Here is a 24,120-nt window from a genome sequence, read left to right as displayed (position 1 = left end):
GGTGGTGGAGTACAGGAGTCGACGGGAGAACGCTCGGGTGTTGATTTATCGCGTCTAGACTAGATGCGATAAATCGACCCCTGCTGGATCGATCGCTGCCCACTGATCCGTCGAGTAGTGTAGAAATACCCCGAGTCTTTTACAAGAATCTTTGATCTGGCAGCTTAGGGAAAAAGATGTTTCCCTGGACAGAATCCTCCCACCATGAAGATGACAACTGCACACAGTGAAAAATTCCACCTGCTCAGAAGCACAAAGATTTAGGAAATCAATGCTTATGGCTAAAAATTCCATAGGGAATTTCTGTGCTTGGGCTGGTAGGAACTCTTAATACCAAAGTCATAAATCTAACAACTTCGATCTAATTATTAGAAATATCTTAATTTTAAATGGTACAAAAAAGGAAAAAGTTTTAAAATAGCTTAAGATTGGAGAAAATTCTCCTAAGAACATGACTGAACTCAGCTTGTAGGACATCAGTCTGACTTCACTGTAACTAAAATTGATTTGAACTGCATACTTTCACCTGTAATTGCCAGAATTATTATTCATACCTGTCTGTGTAGTGCTACGCTCACTTAACTTGCCTTACTATCTGTTGTATTGCTTAAAAGGACTAAACTTGAAACCTTTAGTTTGATGAGTATATAACTAAATTTCAGCATTCACATAGCACTTTTGTAGCTGGCATTGCAAGATATTTACATGCCAGATAAGCTAAACTTTCATACTCCCCTTCATGCTTCGGCTACCATTCCAGAGGACATACTTCCATGCTGATGATGCTCGTTAAAAAAATAACGCATTACTTAAATTTATGACTGAACTCCTTGGGGGAGAATTGCATGTCTCTGGCTCAGTTTTACCTGCATTCTGCCATATATTTCATGTTATAGTAGTCTCAGATGATGACTCAGCACATGTTCATTTTAAGAACACTTTCGCTGCAGATTTGACAAAACGCAAAAAAGGTATCAATGTGAGATTTCTAAAGATGGCTACAGCACTCGACCTAAGGTTTAAGAATCTGAAGTGCCTTCCAAAACCTGAGAGGGACGAGGTGTGGAGCATGCTTTGAGAAGTCTTAAAAGAGCAATACTCCAATGCAGAAACTATAGAACCAAACTACCAAAAATGAAAATCAGCCTTCTGCTGGTGGCATCTGACAGATGATGAAAAGGAATATGCATCGGTCTGCACTACTTTGGACTGTTATCGAGCAGAACCTGTAATCAGCATGGACACATGTCCTCTGGAATGGTGATTGAGGCATGAAGGGACGTATGAATCTTTAGCGCATCGGAAATGTAAATACCTTGCAACACTGGCTACAATAGTGCCATGAGAACACCTGTTCTCACTTTCAGGTGACATTGTGAACAAGAAGCAGGCAGCTTATCTCCTGCAAATGTAAACAAAACTTGTTTGTCTGAGCGATTGACTGAACAAGAAACAGGACTGAGTGGACTTGTATGCTTTTATATTGTTTAACATTGGTTTTATTTTTGAATGCAGTTTTTTTTTTTTTTTTTACATAATTCTACATTTGTAAGTTCAACTTTCATGATAAAGATTACACTACAGTACTTGTAATAGGTTAATTGAAAAGTATTTCTTTTGTTTTTTACAGTGCAAATATTTGTAATAAAAATAAATATAAAGTGAGCACTGTACACGTTGTATTCTGTTATTACTGAAATCAATATATTTGAAAATGTAGAAAATATCCATAAATATTTAAATAAATGGTATTCTATTGTTTAATCCTGCAATTAATTTTTAATCACTTGATAGCCCTATGAAGAAGCTGAATTATAGTTGTTGCAGTCCAGTTACTTCATTAAGTTTATACTTGGTTATTTGATATTCCGTCTCAGTTTAGCTGTTGAATTATGTTAAAAATTGATGCTGTTAGTATTTTGAAGTGAACACCAGTGTGGTTAATGCTCAGAGGTTTTTGAATTTTATACTCAGCTTTATAACTAGTCCATTCAATATAGTTAACCAACCATACTTTAATTTACTTTATATTTCAGAATTTCATGTTTTGTTTAGCGGTTGTCTTAAGAGTTGCCACACTGTATCATTCATTTTATTTACTTGTTTATGTGGTGTATATCATTTGCATGGTTTATTGGTTTTATCATTTTTAATTACTTAAACACTCTTTATTTCAAAGTCAAGTTAATTGTTTATTTTGGGGCAGCAGTGTATAAAAGAATCCATGTTAAGTTTTGCAGTGATGCACTCACAATGCAGTCGCATTAATAACCATAATCAGTAAGTCCAGCTTTTGATTTGGTTTTCCTGAACTAGTCATGTGAGAAGCAACTAATTAGATAAATAATTCCATCTAATTAATTGTTTCCCCAAAATATTCATTTTGCTAATTGCTTGTTTCTTTTGGTAATTTTACTGGCATCCAACCCCTACCACACCAGGCCTTCAAAAGCTTTTGTTTCTTAAATTTTATAATATTTACTGTAACAACTCTGGATATTCTTGTTATCCATGTAAATGTCTGTTTTATTACACCTGCTAAGTTCTTGACCTTAGTACTATCTTGTTGCATTCTGAGTAAAGATCAAACACCGTGGTCCGAAGGGTCATTTTCCTCAAAATGATTTTAAAAATACAATATTGGACAGTAACTTCCTATGGACAATTCTGGTTTGTGTTCCCTGCATTTTATCTTGTTTACCACTTCTAAGCAGAACAAAGAAGCATCCGATGAAGTGGGTTTTAGCCCACGAAAGCTTATGCCCAAATAAATGTTAGTCTCTAAGGTGCCACAAGTACTCCTGTTCTTTTTAATATCAAAGTTACAGCTCATGCACGTAAAAAGTTATGATAGATGGAAATCGAAGTAGCCAATATCTGCAGTAAAAGCAAAGGGAGAAATATTTCTTCTGCAGTATTAGGTGAGATGCAGTTAATGGACATGTGAGTGCTCACTGTAGAACCTCCAGGGGTCTGTGGAATCTCACAGCACACAGAACACCACTAAGGTTGCTGTCAGGGCCAAATTAAGACAATCTAGGGTCCTGGGCACCCCCCACATAACATCTCCCCACCCCCCCTACCCATGCTGTGGCCCAGACCCTTTCAGGACTAACAGGTTTCACATTTAAGATGAATGGCCCAGCTCACACATCCCAGAGGTACTATTTCAGGCAGGCATCAGTTATATTTGGTTCACACTTTTCAACTTGTCTTTGCATCCATAACGGCTAGAAACAATTTTTTTTTAAACAGAAACTGAAATCCTGATCTCACATGACTCCAGGAGTCATGAGTGCCCATGCCTAAATATAGCCCCATTGTATAATTTGTTACAATGTAAATAGTTTGGATGAGTGGGGCAGGAACTATTCTCTGTACAGTGGCCCAGCATGGTAGGGATCAATCATGAATTGTACTATGATACAAATGTTACCTTTTCCCAGATGGACCAGAAGGCATGCTCAGTGTTTTCTGTAGATTAAATTTGTTAGCAGGAAGATTCTCTGCTGATTGAGATAAACTAATGCTGCGATGTCTGAAGAACTCAAAGCCACCAGTTGAGCTGGGTTCCTACAACAAAGAAGCATATGACCAACTAAAGTAAAAACATGTTACATCCTGGGTATACATGAGATTCATTATGTTTAGTGACTGATATACAAGATTTATGATTTTCTTAACAAACCTGAGTTGTGGGTGTAGGTGGCGGAGTCTCTGATTCACCAGAACCAATGGCTTTAAGAAATCTGATCATGTGACGACAAAGGTCCCACTTTCCCTGCTCCAGGGCAGTGTTGAACAGAAGAGTGGCATGCTGCCTACTAACTGCTGGAACCTCCATGTTCTACAAGTAACAATGCACAATATAAAAATAATTTGCTTCTGAAACCCAGCAATACTTTTGGAAAAAGTCAAGCCCCCGCCCCAGCAGTATGCTCAAAAATGAGAGTTGTAGGTAAAGGCATATTTCACAGTTTTCCATTTTGTTAAGTGCCATTTTAGGGACCTATTCATATTTAATTTTATCTCTAAACAGATATAATTGAGGTGAGTTGCCCACCAAAAAAAGTGTTACATTTATTTTTAAAAAACAGTTATGCCAAACATGCAATAAATTGTTTAAATAAAACCAAAAAAAATGGGGACTAAATGGTCACTTCTTTTTTGTAATCAAGTAGCAGGATACTATTACCTGTAGGATAATAAGGTAAGAGGCAGCTGTGTCTAAGTCCTGGGCCATTAAGCACTCCTCAAATAAGTCTTTTGGGTTTCCAACAGCAGCAAAAAGGTAATTCCACAGGGCATATTCCGTCTTCCTAGCACAATGAACAACTGTCTGCAGGAAAAGGGGGAACTCTGTAATGAACTTAGCCACAGTGGGAAGCAGAGGGTCGGGAATGGGCTCCCGCGAGGTAGCTTCTTCTTCCAGCACTTCATGAAGCATCAGTTCTAGCACATGAGGAAAGTAAGGTAATGTGGCACAGGAGTGGGCCAAAAGCAAGGCTTGCTCTCCTAGGTTCCTCACCAAAAGCTGGCGCAAAATGTGATGGAGGTAGATCTGAGAGGTTCTCTCAACAATACAGAAAGGAAAGAGGACCTCCAAATGTTGTCTAGCACTGCTGTGAGTGTATAAACAGTCGTAGAGTACAGTGTCATTGACAGCACCAAGAACCAAGGCATCTTCAAACAGAACAGCCAAGGGGTATATGTTGATGTGGAAAGGCAGCATGATCCGTCTTGACAAAAAGGAATGTGGTTTGCGGTGATCCCTGGGAAACAAAGGAAGCCAGACTTTCATACCTGACCCACCACAGCTGAGCCAGAGTGCCTCCAGTAAGTGGCGCTTTTGTTTGTTTGCCCTACAGGTAGTCCAAACATTTTCAACCGACTGGGCTAGCACAACTGGAGCACAAAAAGGCAGCTGGGGAAGAAAAGAAAGAAGATCTTAATACCCTTTTAATTTGTGCCTCATCTCACTAGTATCCTTCCTTCAGTTGAAAGGGGTGACAGCACATTTCACTCCCATTTAATAGATTTGTCGGTGAGGGGAGTATATGATAGAAATTCACTATGGTAGAGAATTATGTATTTTTATTAGGCATTTCTAAAACTCTAGTCAGTGCAAGTACTCAAGAAAGCAATTCAACCTGCGTTTCCACCTCCACAAACCTAAAACTGGCAAAGTACTGTATACCACGGATGTTTATCAAATACTGCCCACATCCATTTTAAAGGTTTTTTCACAAATACAGCTTGTTGTCACCATGGGGTCATTACTTTTCTAAAAGTGAGGACTAATAAGAAGTGCAATTCCTATGCAACTTAGTCTAGCTGCATTTTGGGCACCAAGAAAAAGCTCCAGTATTAACCCACCAAGAGGGATCTCTTTCATTCCTCACCTACCAGCTGATGCCACTGACAATTCCAGTCAGAAGGCTGGTCAAATTGCCTATTTTTAGCACAGAGTGTAGGCTAGAGCTGGTGGGTTACTGTAAAAATAATGTTTGCAAGCATTCACTTGAATCCAACCATGCTCACGCTCACACCTCTCTCTGCAATTTCTGAAGATTCACACACACATCATTAGTATGAATGATTGTGAAATTGTTGCTCTTCATATGACTATCTACACATTGTCATAAGAACAAGGATAGTCCTACATTAATTTCTCTTATCTCTTAAGAAGTTGGTCAAAAATGCAGTATGTGCCTGAAGGGGACGACAAACCACAAGTATTCAAAGTGAACAGTTTAGGAATAGCCCACAGGTCGAAAATTGTTTTCCCAAGCTTCGTACAGCACCTGTCACAGTGGGATCCTGATCCATGATTGGGACCCCTATGTTACAGCAATACAAGGGGTAAATAATCTGATTGTCAGAGATACTTGCAGAAATAAAAACTGGCTTGTGAATGATTCGTGAACAGAAAAGAGGGCTGCATTTGTCAGGTAATTTATTCACAACAAATAATTCAACCAGTTTTAGCACAGCATTGAAGTGTAGCTACACACTTGTTTCTAGGCCGAGATCAATCACCTTCACAACTTGCTGAGTCCTCAGAACCTTTGAAAATTCTTGTGTAATCCCAAATATGTTTACTCACAAGTTTCCTTTGGTTAGGACTGCTGTCCTTCTCTCGGATCTGGGGGCCAGACCGATCCCTTTGTACCATGATGAGTTGTCCTGCTAAGTTTAACATAATGCTTTCTGCCTCACAGGCCTGTGGGGGGAAAAAAAGTGTAAATTACTTATCTCTAAACTTTTCTGAATCCATCATTTTTGCTTTGATATGTACAGTATAGTCTCTGCATAAACTCACAGCCAAACGCAAATTCAGAACACTGGCACTCCCACTAAGCACATCTTTATAGGAGGCTTGTAAATACTAGCTTATGAACTCTGGATACAATTCTTTCTACCTATCTTCCAAACCAGCTTGCATATAAAGGAGGACAGATGCAAATACTCAAGGCTTTGATCTGTTTTAGGGAGGAACCTACCCCATATGCTCCCTAAAAGCTTTGCTTGCCTAGGAGTAAAGCATGTAAACTGGGGATATGTTGGAGGGAGGTGCTGGCCTTTCCCTGCTCTTCATTTTAATCAAACAGTTTAATTGTATGCAGAGGTTTCAGTGTCCAACTTTCCTCAAAAAGGCTCTAAGGGTATGTCTACATTACAATTTAACACTTGCTGTTGGCCCACGTCAGCTGAATTGGGCTTGCAGGGCTTGGGCTGTGCCATTGTAAAATAGTGGTGCAGACGTTTGGGCTCAGGCTAGAGCCTGGGCTCTGGGACTCTTCCCCATCATGGGGTCCCAGAGCTCGGGCTTCAGCACTAGCCCAAACATCTACACTGCAATTTTACAGCCCAATAGCTTAGCCTGAGCCCCACAAGCCCAAGTCAGCTGATGAGGGCCAGCCAGAGGTGTGTAATTGTAGTTCAGACATACTCTAAAACTGCATTGCATAATGCCATGGTTTTTAAAATGATGTTTAACAAGGAACAGCTCTTTTACCAGAGCTAGTACATAATGCACTCCCACAGACCTCTACGCAAATCTCAGTTAAAGGGTTGACTTGAGGCTGGTTACTGTATCTACCTCAGCTGTGGCTAAATAAGCTCCTAGCAGCTCACTGCCAGTTCAACTAGGGAAGAGCAGCACACAAGGACAGCCATTTTCAACACTTAACTTTTGAAGAAGAGAATAGAATGCAGTGGTTGTAGAGTATTTCATATTCCAAAAAGGAAAAAACCAAAAAGAACGTAAATATATATAATTATATGTACACAAAGTTAGTTCCTTTATTTTACCCAGATACATGCACCCCAATCATCTAAGTGTTCTTTGTGCCCCTTGCTTTTAAATCTGCTTATTTTAGTTAGCATTGCTGCTGGTCTGTGCAAGTGCCATGTGGTGGAATTGGTTATGCCAGGGTCAAGCCTTCCTAATACACAGAGGCAAGCCTCTTAAAGAGCCAATTTAGCATAGGAAGCAATCAGAAGAAACAAGCAAGGCTGGGCACCTATAGAAGGAAACATTTAAATGGTTCTACTGTAAAAGTGACTGTAAAAATGCCACCTTGTTCAACAGAACTACTCCCTGTGTCTCTTCGTAGTTTTGCCTCAACTTTAATTCTAAAGTAAGCTTTTTCTACTTCTGTTCTGTTGACTTTGCAGAGTCAACACTGCTACAGGAGAGGAAGATGGATTCCATTTTGGCTCAGTTATCAACAGAACCGTTAATCAAGATTGATCGCAGGGACTTTATTGTTAATGCTAGGGCCAGAAAGAACCCAGCTTAACTTTTATATTCAAGGTTGACTCGCAGAGATGACAATTAGAGTAAACACATTTTTACTTATAAACTCAACAAATTTGGTATGGAATTTCTTGACAGAAAAGCAATCAGGAAACCCAACCTGTAGTGTAAATGTTTCCCTCCCAAACAGAAGTGCACTTAAAAACCTTAAACGTTTAATACTACACTGATACTTCTATCTCTGAAAAATATTTATTTTGTTTTACATTTAAATCAACTGCCTGACAGCTTACATACTATCATGTGTATAAAGCCCACATCCAGTTTTTCATATCAGACTAGAAGGACCCGAATAGTAGATTCTCAGCATCTGAGATGGAAGACAATGAATTTGATCCTTTGCTTATAAGCATTTTCTTGCAGCTAGCTAAGAATGGCAAGACTGTGTCCTAGAGCTCATGATGATTTAGAGTCTGCAATGCAACTTCAGCACTGTGCACAGGAAGAACAGAATGCAAGAGGCATCTCAGAATGAAGCAGGAAGTGAACCAATGAAAGCTCCAACCCCCCATCCACTAGATCAGTTACACTTCTCACAGGCAATTAATCTCCCTTAAATAACCCAATAGGTAATAGTCTTTGGAAAGGAAGGATAGTCCAGAGTTAAGGGCACTAGTCGTCCAATTCCCTGCTCCACCACAGAATTCTTGTGCAACCTTGCACAAGATACTGTGCCACTCTGGGTACATGTACACTGCAGCTGAGAGCGTGCCTCCCAGACCAAGCAGACAGACACACACTAGTTCAAGGAGCGCTAGCATGCTAAAAATAGCAATGTGGATGCTGTGTCATGGGCTAGTCACCCAAGTACAAGCCCACCTGATCCTCTGGGTCCATACTCTGGTAGCTAGCCATGCTGCAACATCCACATTGCTATATTTAGGGCACTAGCTCAAGCAGAGCTAGTGTGTCCATCTACCTGGGCTGGGAGGCACGCTCCCAACTGCAGTGTAGACATACCTTCTGTGCATCAGTTTCCCATCTGTATAATGGAAATAATAGCTTCCCTACCTCACAGAGGTGTTGTGAGGATAAGTACATAAAAAAATTGTGAGACTATACTATGATAACAGGGCAATAAGTACCTAAGATAGAAAAGTTGATCCAGGCCCCAATGCTACATAAACAAATGATTACCCCTTTCCCAGGAATCAGCTGCCCCTTTAGATGGATTCACTGCCTAATTGACTTTGGTGGGTAATACCAAAAAGATGCACCTTATGTGCGTCCAGGGGTCCTACATTATAGAAAAAAGAGTTCTATGCATGTTCTAGAACAGCTTGGAATTTTATGGGCATTGATCCAGAAGATGTATATTTCATACCCACACTATTTAAATAGTTAAATGTATCCAGGTCTTTTGTTTGCTTGCTTGTTTTTGTTTTGATTCTTTTCGGCTTTAGCTCTCATACTAAACAATAGAAGCATTTTATAAATATTTGAAAAGCATCTTCAAAAGAACTCTTTATTGCTACTGTCTGATATCATCACCCAGGCAGAACTCCTAAGACTAAAACTACCAACTCCAAGGACTGTCAGTTATTTTTTATAAACTTCAACCACTCTAAAACACTGGACAGACTCATACCTGCTGTGGCATTTTCAAGCTGATGCCAGTCTCTGTTCTCACCGATGTCAGAGTTACAGAAACAACAAGGAAAGGATGAGGAATGTAACGAGACATGGATACCTCCTGAAGAACTTGAATACTGGCAGTAGGGTTAGGACTGTAAGGGAGGAAAAAAACAGCTGCTAAACATTTCTCCTCTAACAGTAATTAATGGACAATTACAGCTAGTTTCTAAATGCTTAATGATGGAAAATACTAATTTAACCATAGGAAGCAGAGCTCTTTCAAGAAACCAGAACAATTTCCCCTTAAACTGCAAAACTGTACCCAGGCCACTCTTCTGAACTGGATAAAGTTATATGTAATAAACCCATTAGCCTGATTTGTTCAATCTTGATAATTTATGGGAACACAGGAGGAAAGAGCAAAGTTCTCAATGTACCTCTCAATAGTGATGATTTCAATCTGGGTTTCTCTGAACAAGGCATTGGAACTATTCTCCTCCAAGTTAGACAACAGCCATCTCCCTCCCTACTGATGAAGGAGAGTACTGGCGCACGCCTTCCTGCGCCGCTTCCGAGGGCTCCAATACGACCGGCAGCTCTTTTATCTCGATCCGAGAGGTCTTCCGCGAGACCTCTCCGGGCTGCCGGTCTTCTACCAGGACCTCCTCCGGACCTGGAAACTGTTCTCAGCAACCAGGTCCGTGGCGGCCACCGGGGGGGCAGATCTCCTCGCGGAGCCCCTGCTACACAACCCCCAGCTTCGTGTGCAGGTGGCAGAGTCCCCCGCGGTGCGCCAGAGGTTGGTCCTGGCAGAAGTCACTAGAGTCGGAGACCTCCTGGACTACGACCGGGGAGTCTGGCTGGATCCCCTGACGCTCGCTCGGCGCATGGGGCTCTCCAGGCCTTGTACTCCCCGGCGCGTACTTCAGGAGGTGAGGGCCGCTTTGCCGCCCGCTGCTCGGGTCTACCTCGACCAGGTCCTGTGCGAGGGCACGCCCCGCCCACCCTCCACCCCTGGTCCTCCGGACCTCTTTATCGGGCCCCTGCCCCGTGGACCCAACCGGCCTCCCCGCCCCTTCTCCGTGAGCCGGCTGCACAACTTGCAGCCGGTTCGTTTCCTGACCGCGCCAAGGAAACATCTATACACGCTCGTGCTCCACACTCTTCACTTCCTCACCCTCGTGTCCCGCCCCGATACGAAGTGGCGGGACCTCCTGCCACCTGTCGAGGGTGAGAAGCCCCGGTGGGCCAGCCTCTATTCCACCTTGGTCCCGAGACCCGCCGGGGATGTTAGTTGGCGGCTCCTGCATGGAGCCGTGAGCACGGGCGTGTACTTGGCGCGGTTTACCCGTGTCCCTGACACCTGTCCTTTCTGCGGCGTGAGGGAGACCCTGGCTCACGTTTACTTAGAGTGTGCCAGGTTGCAGTCCCTACACCGGCTCCTCACCGACATTCTGTTGCGTTTTTGGTTACACTTTTCCCCTCACCTTCTCATTTATGCACTCCCTATCCGTGGCCCCACAAAGTCGCGGGACCTCCTGGTCAACTTCCTCTTGGCCCTGGCTAAACAGGCCATCTATAAAACCAGGGAGAGGAGGTTGGCAGATGGAGGTTCCTGTGACTGTGGGGCCTGTTTCCGATCCTCTGTCCGTTCACGTATCCGGGCAGAGTTCCTCTGGGCGGCGTCCACTGGCTCCCTTGACACCTTTGAGGAGCAGTGGGCGCTGTCCGGGGTTCTCTGCTCGGTGTCCCCGTCAGGTTCCCTCCTTTTGACCCTTTAATCGCACTCCTGTCCCTGTTTTTACATTAGTTGTCCCCCGTAATCATTTGGGTTTTAGGTCCTGTGGGTCCTCCCCCTTAGGCTGGGGGGGATCCTTTAGCAGTGGGCGGGCTTCGCCCGCCCACTTCCCGGAACCCAATAGGTACTGATGAAGGTTCCTTCTCTTTGATTTCAATGCAGGCTACAATATTGTGGACAACTCCATCCATCTAGACTACTGCAATAAATTATGAACCCTCCCTTGTTCTGGTTCTAATCCTCCCCACCAAATGGTGCTGACTTCTGTGCTAGATCCTCCTCTACACTAAGAGACTCCTCCTACACAGAGTCTAAAGGTTTACTTTTCACAGCCCTTTGCTTTTTTTTAACCTCGCTCCTCCTTTTCGGTCATCCTATCCTTCCTCTCCCTTTAATCTTAAATTTCCACTTTTATGATGATGATTCTCAAGTGCACATATGTTTCAGTGCATTTGATGACTCCTATCCACATTGTTAAGATATGAGGCATTATTTAAAGTTCCTTCAGCTAAGTATCTGAGACAGAAGTTTTTATGGGCAGGAAGGGCATTCTCCAACATTTTGCTCTTCAATTTAAAAACATACTTTTACTATTCACTTTCTGTAACCTTATCATCCTTGATTCAGAACTCACCTATTCATGTTTACTATGCTGTAAATCTGTCTACAATATGACCATCTCTACAGCACTGACCACATTTTTTTACCACTTTGATGCCACTTCCTCTGAAATCCTCATGGCCTTTTATCTTTTCTTTTCCTGACAGCTACCTTCTTTATGGCCTCCCATTTCTCAGCTTCGAATGTGGGCATATAAAGAGTAATTCTCAACTCCATTCTCCAGCAGCTCCACCAGCTCCTATTTGTTTACCCGAATCCTGAAACACTTAGTTCTTTTTAAAGTCTCCATGGAACTGTTCTTGCCTGTCACATGGACTCATACTGCCCGAGTGCCCATTCCTTTTGCTATCAGGTACCTCATCTCTCTGCAGCTCCTTCTAACAGTGGAAATGCCTCACATACCATCTGGAACAGTCTTCCTGTATCCCTCAGCCACTCCTAGTTCACACAACAAATCTCTGGCAGGACTGGGGAACAGGAATTAGTAGTCCTGACCTCTACTACTCTGCAAACATCTATCAGGGCCATTTGACATACAAGGCTGCATAAGGAAGGGTCAGAAATTAGAGGGGGAAAAGTAATAATGAACTGGAGCCCAAAGAGTTAGAAAACTTCTTCTCTATGGAAATCTTGTAGTGCCTTAAATGCTAGCAGCTAATCTTTTTCTGGACCCACTTTTAGATCATGAATCCTGTATCGGTTGCAGAAACTACTCTAGCTGAGCATTCACAAACAGGACAAGTTTCTTTCCTGTACATTTACTTATTGACTCAACAGATGTTCAAGCATCTTCAAGCTTCTAAACAAAAGTCTGCACTGAAGAAAGGAATTCCATATTATAGGTTTTCTGAACAAATACCAAGTAGGCTAAAGTAGCAGCTACATAAGCTCTACATAGTCTAGGTTTTTACATAAGAGTAGGCCACCACTTAAAGCAACCCAGAACAGTACCCTCAGGGACAAACTGTAGAATTTAGAATTCACTGGAAGAAAAAGAAAAAAAGAAGTAAATAAAAACCCAATCTGTCTAAAGCCTGCTCTTATTAACAGTGTATGTCCATTCACAAATGATATTTTGTATCCTTCCTTGAGAAACATTTAGAACCCTTAGAATTCTTTTTCTAGACACACCAGTTATCTAAAGATTTTGTATCACTGTTACATCCTGTAAAGCAAAGTAATGTTGTGAATACAGATATTTGCTCACTTAGGCAGTTGCTAGGGAGTGTAGAAGCAACTATTAAAAACAAGCACTTAGAATCTCTGAAAAAGGTATCTTCAACTTCTGAAGTCATTATTGCCTTACCTAAATACAGCTTTCTAAAGTAAGAAAACAAGACAAAAAATTCCTCTGACTGATCTTTAAGTGCTATACCAATTAGTGACAAACCCTTCCTTCTCCAGCAGCTTACTTGTCAAAATGTACAGCAGACTTCTGTCCCTGACCATTTCCTCTAATTTTCCATGGTGAATGGAATGTGAAAACTAAACAGACAGAATTAACTGGTGGGTACAATTAGATTTTTTTAAATTCTCTATTTAGAAAAGAACTCTACAGATTTTGTAAAGTTACTGATACCAGTTTAAATAATATCAGGTCTGGATGCAGGTTTTATAAATTATGAAAGTTGTACACAGTTTTCACATGCTTGTTTATGCTAAAAATACAACATTTAAAAGCTACAATTTCTAACACTAAGGAGTGGACTGGAACCCAACATGTCTAGAGATACAGATAATTAGAATCAGCTAAGCCGTAGTCAATGCAAATTTAATCAGTCCATCTACCATCTTCCTCAAGTGTAATCTCCTCAATGTGTGATACAAGTCCCAAGAGAAAACACCAGAAGCCCAGGTTACTTTCCCTACCAGCTAAAATGGGCCAAGTTTTCAAATGTGCCCCAATTCTGACCCCTTTTTCACAAGCACAAGTTTGTAAGTGCACATTTCAGGCACTATCACCTACACACATAAATTATGTGGGAAAGTGATAGTGCTCAAAAAGTTTCTCTGGGTAAGTTTGTGTGCATGCAAACTTCCAAATATGCAAACCCTTGCATCCACATTTTGAGCATTATCATTCGCACACACAGGTGATAGAATTGCTACAAATGGATGCCATATTTTGAAAAGTTATCTCAAGAAGTTATCAAAGCCTATGATTAATCTTAAAACTAACAGTTTATGAAAGGAAATTACTCATGTAGAGGAGATATTTCTGAGTTAATTACTATAAAAATGTGGTAAAATAATTTTATAGACTTGCTTCAGTTGTACTCACCCATCAGGTTGTCTTTCAATACTATAAAGGCAAATAGAACAATCTGCTCTAAACAATATTACTATATCCCGGAAGACACTGAGTAGTAATGTTTCTGCCTGCACTTTGGTGACATGTGCAAATGCATTGTCCAGATTGGATGTTCGCAGGTAGATTCTTAGCTGTAAGGACAATTAATGGTTTAAACAAGAGTTCTCTTGCTGCAAACATCAATGTAACAAATACTTCAACAACAGATTCATTAATGCCTCATGGATTTTTGTGGTATGGCAAACATTTTAGGAAGCAATTTTAAATTGTATACTAAACTGACTGAGTGCTTAACTGGTAGTGCTATGGTAGTTATATCAACAGCAAAAAGTAAAAAAAAAAAAAATGAAGAGGATCAATTCTAAAACTGCAGACCTTGAACGAAGGAAAGTTCTTTCACCTTCCTCAAATATTCATCCAAATTCCTATTCACACTGAGCCTCTCCGGCCCCCCAATTGAAGAGTTATACAACATTGTCCCCAAACATGCCTCTATATTTAGTAAGGCTGTCAAGCGATTAAAAAAATTAATTGTGCGATAAATCGCACTGTTAAATAATAGAATATTATTTATTTAAATATTTTTGGATGTTTTCTACATTTTCAAATATATTGATTTCAATTACAACAAAGAATACAAAGTGTGCAATGCTCACTTTACATTTATTTTTATTACAAATATTTGCACTAAAAAAAAGAAATAGTATTTTTCAATTCACCTAGTACAAGTACTGTAGTGCAATCTCTTTATCATGCAAGTTGAACTTACAAATGTAGAATTATGTATAAAAAAACTGCATTCAAAAATAAAACAATATAAAATTTTAGAATCTGCACATTCACTCAGTCCTACTTCTTGTTCAGCCAATCGCTCAGACTAAGTTTGTTTACATTTGCAGGAGATCATGTTGCCCGCTTCTTGTTTACAATGTCACCTGAAAGTGAGAACAGGCAATCGTATGGCACTGTTGTAGCAGGTGTCACAAGATATTTACGTGCCAGATATGCTAAAGATTCACATGTCCCTTCATACTTCAACCACCATTCCAAGGGACATGCGTCCATGCTGAAGACAGGTTCTGCTCGATAACAATCCAAAGCAGTGAGGACTGATGCAGGTTCATTTTCATTATCTGAGTCAGATGCCACCAGCAGAAAGTTTATTTTCTTTTTTGGTGGTTTGGGTTCTGTAGTTTCCACATCGGAGTGTTGCTCCTTTTAAGACTTCTCAAAGCATGCTCCACACCTCGTCCCTCCCAGATTTTGGAAGGCACTTCAGATTCATAAACCTTGGGTCGAGTACTGTAGCTATCTTTAGACATCTCACACTGGTACCTTCTTTGCGTTTTGTCAAATCTGCAGTGAAAGTGTTCTTAAAACGAACAGCAGGTGCTGGGTCATCATCCGAGCCTGCTATAACATGAAATATACGACAGAATGTGGGTGTAAAAGAGCAGGGGACATACAATTCTCCCCCAAGGAGTTCAGTCACAAATTTAATTAACGCATTATTTTTTTTAAAACGAGTGTCATCAGCATGGAAGCATGTCCTCTGGAATGGTGGCTGAAGTATGGAAGGGGCATACGAATGTTTAGCATATCTGGCATGTAAATATCTTGCAATGCCCGCTACAAAAGTCCCATGCAAATGCCTGTTCTTATTTACATTGCCATCAGAAAGCAAGAAGTGGGCAGCATTATCTCCTTTAAATGTAAACAAACTTGTTTGTCTTAGCGATTGGCTGAACGAGAAGTAGGACTAAGAGGACTTGTAGGCTCTGAAGTTTTACATTGTTTTGTTTATGAGTGCACTTATGTAACAAAAAACTACATTTGTAAGTTGCACTTTCAGGACAAAGATTGCATTACAGTATTTATATGAGGTGAATTCAAAAATACTATTTCTTTTATCATTTTTACAGTGCAAATATTTGTAATCAAAAATATATACTTTGATGTCAATTACAACACAGAATACAATATATATGAAAATGTAGAAAAACATCCAAAATATTTAATAAATTTCAATTGGTATTCTATCATTTAACAGTGCGATTAAAACTGCAATTAATCACAATTACATTTTTTAATCGTGATTATTTTTGAGTTAAATCGCATGAGTTAACTGCGATTAATCAACAGCCCTAATATTTAGAACACACAAAAACCTTTCTGTCAGCACTCAAAATTGTGTCACATTTCTAAGGAAGAGGAGCATATTCTTATGTTGTCTTAACGTGAAAATGGCTTTTAATGTTTTCCACAAAGGATTAGTTAAGAGGTATTGATGCAGGCAGAATCAAAATGCTTCAAACATGAAGGGTTGAAGGAAAGGAACCTATATTAGCTGAGATTCCTACAGTTCTACGTTTGTTTTTTCCTGTACACAAAATTAATTTTGAACATGCCTAATATTTAAAAATAAGATAGCAACTGAATAGCTTGCTTGAAGAAACGAATGCCTTACCTCTTCTTGGCGGTCACTTAAATTATAACATGCAAGAACAATGAAATCATTCCACCAGGCTATGCCACCTGTTACGATCATATTTTGCTCCTTAAAATAAAATGAAAGATCAAGCAAGTCAGAACGGTTATAAGCTGCTTACAAATTTCCACAAATCACATAATTTATACATACAAAAATAAATTAATACATAGAGAATTATACACACAGAAAACATAAGAGCCTCCTATAGACTACATATAAAAAAGAAAATCTCCTGTAGATGCCATATAAAAAACAGTATCACTATTAATAGGACAATCTTATTTAGGTATGACATTTTTTAAAAAATAAGTCTTCAAGGGTTGTCAGATGGATATGTGATCATCAAGAACTATTCAACAAAGCCAAGTGCTACATATGGTTCATCAGTGAACGCAGTAAATCTACAACTTTTTAAATCATAGTTGCTTTTTCACTATAGGCCAAAATTTGCAATTTTGGGTGCCTAAAGTTAGGTTTCATACTTGATTTTCAGAGGTGCTGAGCATCTACAACTCCCATATAAGAGCTGAGACATGGATTTAGGAATCTCACTTTAGGCATCCAGGTTTAAATTTTTTTTGCTATAATTCATACATTTTACTGCCAAGTTTGTTCCAAACTATAATACTTTTCATGTGTTTTATGTCAAGACATGCAAAACCAGCTTCCCTAATCTGTCTTCAAGAAATTCATTTGAAAAAATATGATTTGGTAGAAAACTAAAAATATGTTCAAAATATTGTGATTATAATAAACCTGGTTAAATTGCACACAAGCTTATAAAACTAGTCAGCACTCACCTGGGTAATGTTCCCAAACAGCTTCCATTTTTTGGTGAGTAAAGAATAATGTGCAAAACCAAACTTGCCAACAACAGCTACATTCTGCCCCAGCTTGTCAATGGCTGAAAACTGTTCAGACAAAAATTGGGGGCGGGGGGAAGGAGAGAAACTATTGTTCAGAAATCTTTCAAAAATTGCATACTTCTATTCAAGATGATCAATACTTTAGCAATATTAATATACTCAACTTAAAACTTGAAAATTGTCTGAGTACTAATGTTCTCTACAATACTTTTGAATAAATGACATTTTTCTTTTAAATACATAAATTGCTTTGATTTAATACAGTGGCAATCTCACCCTATAACAAGAACAATTATAAAAACCTAATGTTTGCATTTTTCATCAAGCACCAACCTATTTTTAAGTAACTCACCCTTATAGGCCAGTTGCTCTCTAGATATGTACTGTGAATCTAAAAAAAAAAAAAAAAAAAAAAAAGAATATAATACAGATCACTGTTCTGAGAACAAATTGAAAAGATAAAAATTCACACACTTTAAGGGACATACACAGTCAACATTGTTTCTTTTATCTATTTTTAGTTTCATAACATTCTGGTTTGTTCACAGCCACTGGAGTTTTTTTCACCACCACAATTCTTCCCTCACTCCACTCTTTCCAATACATTTTAGAATTATATAAACCCTAGAAAACAATTTTAACAACATATTTTAAGCTTGTTTTCCAATTTTCTTTGCTTTGATTAAAATATGTAAAAATCTACTAATAGTGCGTTACAGGGGCAAAATATTTTTTTTTGTTAAGATTTTTTTCCCCTTCAAGCAGTTGATTTTTTTCCATCAATTGAAGAGTTGTCAAGGGAAGATTCCATTCAGTAAAATCATCTGTTATGCATGGTTTCTTCAGCCATCACCTCCAGGAATCAAATTTTCTTGGATTTGTACTGACATAACAAAAGAAAAAAAAAAAAAAAACCTATTCTGACTCAATTAATTTGCCTTTTTTTCACTCCTGAATAGTTTTATTTTGCACAGAATGTATATGCTGTTATGTTCTTCTCATAAAATGAAGATGGTAAAATTCTATTAGTCTGTATACAAACTGCAGCACAGCAAACTAGTGGCAAGAAGAGTAACTAGAACTATGGCTATAGGGAAGGGAAGGATTTTGTTCTCTAATACAGATGTCTGAAATATCTGTAGTTTGATTTATGGTTTCAGTGATTACATTTCTTGGTCAGTTACCTAGCTGTCTTAAATTGGCTTCAACTTCTGCCACAGACAAAAATGAGATTTAGTATGGAATATCAATAAGTTTCTTTTTGCTAAAACTCAAATTATCCTACTTGGGGAATAATGAGAAGACTTCCATTCCCATCTGCAATTTATAAGGATATTAACCATAATTTCAGACAAATTTAGGATGTTCACTGTAACCCATCAGGTAAACATTTCACAAGACAACTACTGTCTCAACCTAGGTTTGAGGTAAATTATAAATTTCAAGGCACAAGTCTTCCAGAGTTAGATTTTAACTTTTGATTCTTTTGACATGAAAGTCCAAGGGGTTTGGAAAGTGGCTGGCATTTGAAATGAGAAAAAGGTTGAACTTAGGAAGATACTGAATTGATAACAACCAACGACAGCAAAAGCTAAAAGACTCAATGCAAGCAATTTATAAAAGCCTCCAGCTCCTTTCCAGATAGGGAGTTTACTTACTCAGTATTCTGTTACCTGAATGATCCAAAGTCTTATCGAATTAAGTTTTACTGTCCATAAGAAGATATAGTAGCTCTTTGGCCTGGTCTACACTACGGGATTAATTCGGATTTAGCAGCGTTAATTCGAATTAACCCTTCACCCGTCCACACAACAGAGCCATTTAGTTCGAATTAAAGGGCGCTTTAAATCGATTTCTGTACTCCACCTCGACGAGCGGAGTAGCGCCAAAATCGATTTTGTTAATTCGAATTAGGGTTAGTGTGGCCGCACACCACCGAATTAATGTGATTAAAATAAATGGGGTAGTGTGGCCGCACACCACCGAATTAATGTGGTTAAAAACCGAATTAATGTGCTTAGTGTGGCCGCGCACAATCGAATTTATACAATCTGTTTCCCAAATTCGAATTATCTAAATTCGGATTAATCCTGTAGTGTAGAGATACCCTTTAAATAGAAACCAATCAAAGCTATTTTGCAGGACACAGTACTGCAAGAGAACTTTTATCCTGTAAATTTTCAACTTGAATGAGTTTAGGCAAGAGAAAAATGTATTTGGTTTAAGCACCAAATAAGATCATTCAATTCTTGAAAGGATTCAAGGCCTGTATTTTTGTAACAAGTTAAACCATTATGAAGATATTTTTGTCAGTTGGATACATTTCTCTAATATCAAGTACGCTGTCTGGTCTTCCTTACACTCTTACTACTCATTACCAACTGGCAATTATGCCTCAGCAGATAAACTAGGCCAATGGGGGTGAAGACAGCAGTTGTCTGAGTATTCCTGCTATTACCTGTGTGTAAAGGCCTATTAAACAGATCTCAGCCTAGATTGGTGTTTATTCTACAGTTCTTCTCCTGTGTAACATTCCTTTTCATTTCTGAGTGCAGTGAAGAAACAGAAGAAAAGGACCAAATTCCTCTGTGCAAAGTCTACTAGGACAGTCTGACTGAAGCTACTGCTCTTATCATATGAGCAACTAAACCATCAGCCAAAATAATTCAAATGAAACTGCTTCCCTAGATGAGGTAGTTTTCATTAAAGGCAAGCAGATACATTCTAAATTAGAGTCAGATTAGAAACCCACATAAAAAACACTCTCCAGGTTCTGCAGATTATTTGTTTTAAAAGGCATCAGTTTGTAAAATATCATGGGTTAATGACTGTAATTAGTCATAAAAAGCCAAAAAGCCAGGAAAGATGTGAGGGGCGTAGAGGCTTTTTAAATCAGACTTGTGCTCTAATCTGTGGAAAGTACTGCATCAAAAACTTTCATAAAGATAGTATACAAAAAAAAGTAAGTGGCACATGAAACAAAACACTAGGGCTAATGCTGGTATATGGATCTCTAAGGTTTTGACAGCACCTGGAACCTGGTATAGATGTCGGTGCCTAATGCAGCCTGATAATCATGCTGATGTAGACGCTGCACGTACAATAAGTTAAATCCTGTCAATTTTACTAAAGTGTCATCCTCAGTTTTAGTGAAATCCATAAAGCAGATATGTAAGCAGGAAACTGTGTCTAAAATTATGGATTCAAAATTATCTAAATTGTTCCTCACTGCTGGAATGAGTAAGCCTGATGGGCTTTGGTCTTAACACCTTCTGGAAACAGCTTCTTGGCAAGCTATGAAACTATAAAGTGGTTTCAACTCCTCATCTAAACAAACAGTTCGCATGTATTGCCAAAACCCTGAAGCTGTCTGCAATAGACTAATCTTTAAATCTGTCTATATGGGCATTAGAAACTTCATATATTCTACAGAGTATTTCGTACCTCCAACATCCCCAATGCTCCTTCAGGGGAAGAATTTATATGTGGGAAAAAAATAGCTCTCTCTCATGAGGTCAGAAAAAGGCATTTTAATCCCTTGATTGGCTAGGATGCGAATCCACAGCTGGAGGGAAAAAGGCCAGCCAGAATTCTTTTGACCTTCGGGGAATAACAAGCTGTATCGTGGGAGCAAGCAATAGGAAACAGGAGGACAAGGAGATTTCACACTATATGAAACAAATACAATACTTGCAGAAGGGATAAAAACAAAAACAGACACCACCAGGTTCAGGTGATAGCAAGTAAGTGCAAAAATACTATTTGAGTAACAAATGGAGAATTACCTGTACAACATGCCAATGCCTGTGTCCTAATAAAGTGCTTAAACCCTGAGAATCTAAACTGCCCTCCAAAAATGGGCCCCTTTCCCTGATGGGCTTATGACCAGAGTGTGCTGAAGCACTTCTGGGATTCTGGGCCTGTGTTGCATCCCCACAGTTCAAATACAAGCGATCTTCTCCTTGCAGGAGGACCTGCTCCTGGTTACTCTATAGTTAAAAAAAAAAAAAAAAAAAAAAAAAAAAGTTACTGCATAGAAAAAATAAAATAAACACAGAACACTTCATTTCGCAGAGTCCAACTTAAACCAACAGTAAGAAAAATATGATTTAAGGCAGTTCTTCCATCTTTGAAGCAGCAATATACTATAGAGATAGCAAACAGTGGATGATCATATACAGCAGTATTTTCAAAATATCTCCTATTTCAAAAGCCGATTTTGCTTAATTAGAAAGACACACTTAAGACAAGAGAAATATACACAAACATGACAATTTATTGGAAAACACGTCAGGCTTCACTTTATAAAGGAAGAAACATAAAAAAGGTTATCTGAAAACTGGGGATAATCTCTAAAATAGTAAGATCCATCTATGAACACGTACCATGCAAGTGTTAGCAGTGAGTGCACTCTTGATGAACTGAAATTGCAGAATACCAAGTTGATGAGCTTCGTTCTTGGTATCTATATCACCATCACCCCCTGCATTCAGAGAACAATTCCCATCGATCACCCATAGGTGATAGCCTTCTGAACCCCAGCTCTGAACACATGCAAAACAAAAAATAAATAAATATCACTTAATTGATTTAGACCGTCAGAAAAACAAAACATACAGGAACTCCCTTTATACAAATCACCCAGGGTCTTGGGCCAGCCATAAGACTGGAAGGGAACTCCCATAGCTTGCAGTTTTCAAGTCAGCAGCTCCAGCAGATATAGCATAGCTACTCCTGGCAGGGAAGACACTTCAGTGCCCAGTTTAAATTCTTCTCTATGCAAAAGCTAGAGAATATAGAATTTGGAAAAATTAAAAAAAAGATTAAAGCACCCCTAAATTATAACTTTAAGAGGAAGTATGTAGGTGAATGATCTGTTAAACATATCCCTGTGATCTATGAATATATAGTTCATATTAAGTAATTTTATTTTGTATACAGTATCAGTTGTAACAGATCAAGTCTTTCAAAAGCACTAAAAGCATTTCTAGAAAGGTAAAGATTAAAAAATGGTACTGCAAGAGGCAACTGAAAAGCAGACAGCATAGGAACATACCATGACTCAAAGTCAATAACTGGACAGCCACCACCAGCATTTGATTTTGGGTGTTTTTTTGTTAAAAGTAAACCTTCATATAGATCCATCTATCTATCGATCTTTATGATAAAAAATATAATGTAGACAGTGATTAATGTTTGCTGAGCAATCTTTCTTTATTGTCTCTAGGCTCTTGTGTTTAATTTCTCAACCTCAATGCTGCATTAATGCTAGTTATTTGCATTTAAAATACATGCAGACTTCAAATGTTCTGCAGGAGACAGTAGAAAGGCTATACAGAAGACTGGACATTTTCATTGCCCAAGTTAATTAGTAAACATGTGCCTGGACAGAAGGCACATCACACCAATCAACCAATGGAAGATCTCCCATTATCTGCAGTAACAAAGGAACAGTTGGTTGGCAGTGCTAAGAGCTGCTGTGGTTTCACTGCAGAGATAGTGCATGAAAAAACCTGCTGGACCCAGTGGCTTTAACACTAAGCAATTGGGGTTTTCCTCCATGTGTCATGCCAGGAAGCACAAACCCAAGACTGGAAATCTGTTACAGGTAGATACTTTTGGAGAAACAAATGTTTATCTTCACTTTAACTACTCTCAAACTCTGAAATGCTTTTTTGAAAAATGGGCACCTTACCGACAACGGTACCAATATTAAAATTAACAAAGTATCTCTTGCATAAGCATCTTTCTCCCACTTAGCTTAACTGTTAGTCTGCAAAAATCTGTCTTAGCATCGTAATGCCCCATTGCTCTGAATGGCATCTTAGGCACCAGTTATGTTAGGTCCTTTTGAAGCAACGCATTTCCAAGATTTATCATTATGAATTCTAAAATATATATTTGTGATATCTGTGTCAGGGGATTATCACCTCCATTGGCAGGGGATGGACTCAGATGTATAGATCTTTTCCATGTCTAAGTTCTATATTCCTATTTCATAAATATGAATAGTAATCTGTAGTTAGAACTTCAAAGGACAAGTACATATGTAACATTTGCTAAATAGAAAACAAATGATTAAAGTAGTCCACATGTTAAAGGCTTCATACCCAAAAAACACTGTTTAGCCCGCTGGTTTAAATCCCTAATAAAACACCGTAAAACTAACAGTAAAATCCTGCCGCCCCTCCCCCTGAGTCAATGACACAACTCCCACTGACTTCAGGATTTCATCCTAGACCTTCAGAAAACCCAGCTAGTATGTCATCTCCTCCTAACAATATATAGACATTTATATCATTTTCTGATGTCTGCACATATCCCATGACCAACTCAGTTGCAGGGATGGCATTTTTATAAATTTTCAATGGGCCATTTTCATCCTTATGGTGCTGGTCTCCTCTCTAGGACTCCCATTTTATAGATGGGAATGAGGTAGAGAGAGGCTAAGTGACTTGCCCAAGATCCCACAGAGCAGAGCAGGGAAGTGAACCTGGGTCTCCCATGTCCCAGGCCTGTGCCTCAGCAACAAGTGATCCTCCTCCCCAACCATTTTGTGGTACATATTCCAAAGCTACATACAAAATGGAATATGAATTTTGATGGTGTTAAGACTTTAAACATAACTCAATACTT

The 24,120-nt window shown here is 39.1% G+C and overlaps 1 protein-coding gene across 1 annotated transcript in view; it reads right to left on the bottom strand.

The window, feature by feature from the left end:
- Positions 1–24,120, bottom strand: part of RIC1 (RIC1 homolog, RAB6A GEF complex partner 1) — a 71,964-nt gene that overhangs the window by 6,065 nt on the left and 41,779 nt on the right. Inside the window, exons 10-20 of the mRNA XM_026652334.2 lie at positions 21,870–22,028; positions 21,270–21,473; positions 17,837–17,875; positions 17,419–17,529; positions 16,595–16,684; positions 14,098–14,258; positions 9,411–9,549; positions 6,107–6,223; positions 4,196–4,924; positions 3,689–3,847; positions 3,437–3,573 (exon numbers count right to left, since the gene is read on the bottom strand). Of these exons, the coding sequence (XP_026508119.1) occupies positions 3,437–3,573; positions 3,689–3,847; positions 4,196–4,924; positions 6,107–6,223; positions 9,411–9,549; positions 14,098–14,258; positions 16,595–16,684; positions 17,419–17,529; positions 17,837–17,875; positions 21,270–21,473; positions 21,870–22,028 (2,045 nt within the window). The remainder of the gene's footprint in view (positions 1–3,436; positions 3,574–3,688; positions 3,848–4,195; positions 4,925–6,106; positions 6,224–9,410; positions 9,550–14,097; positions 14,259–16,594; positions 16,685–17,418; positions 17,530–17,836; positions 17,876–21,269; positions 21,474–21,869; positions 22,029–24,120) is intronic.

The sequence above is a fragment of the Terrapene carolina genome, unplaced genomic scaffold (assembly GCF_002925995.2).
Source record: "Terrapene carolina triunguis isolate 2854851 unplaced genomic scaffold, T_m_triunguis-2.0 Scaffold113, whole genome shotgun sequence".
Lineage (NCBI taxonomy): Eukaryota > Metazoa > Chordata > Testudines > Emydidae > Terrapene > Terrapene triunguis.
Note: the sequence above shows the minus strand (reverse complement) of the source record. Positions and strands in the feature narration are given on the sequence as shown.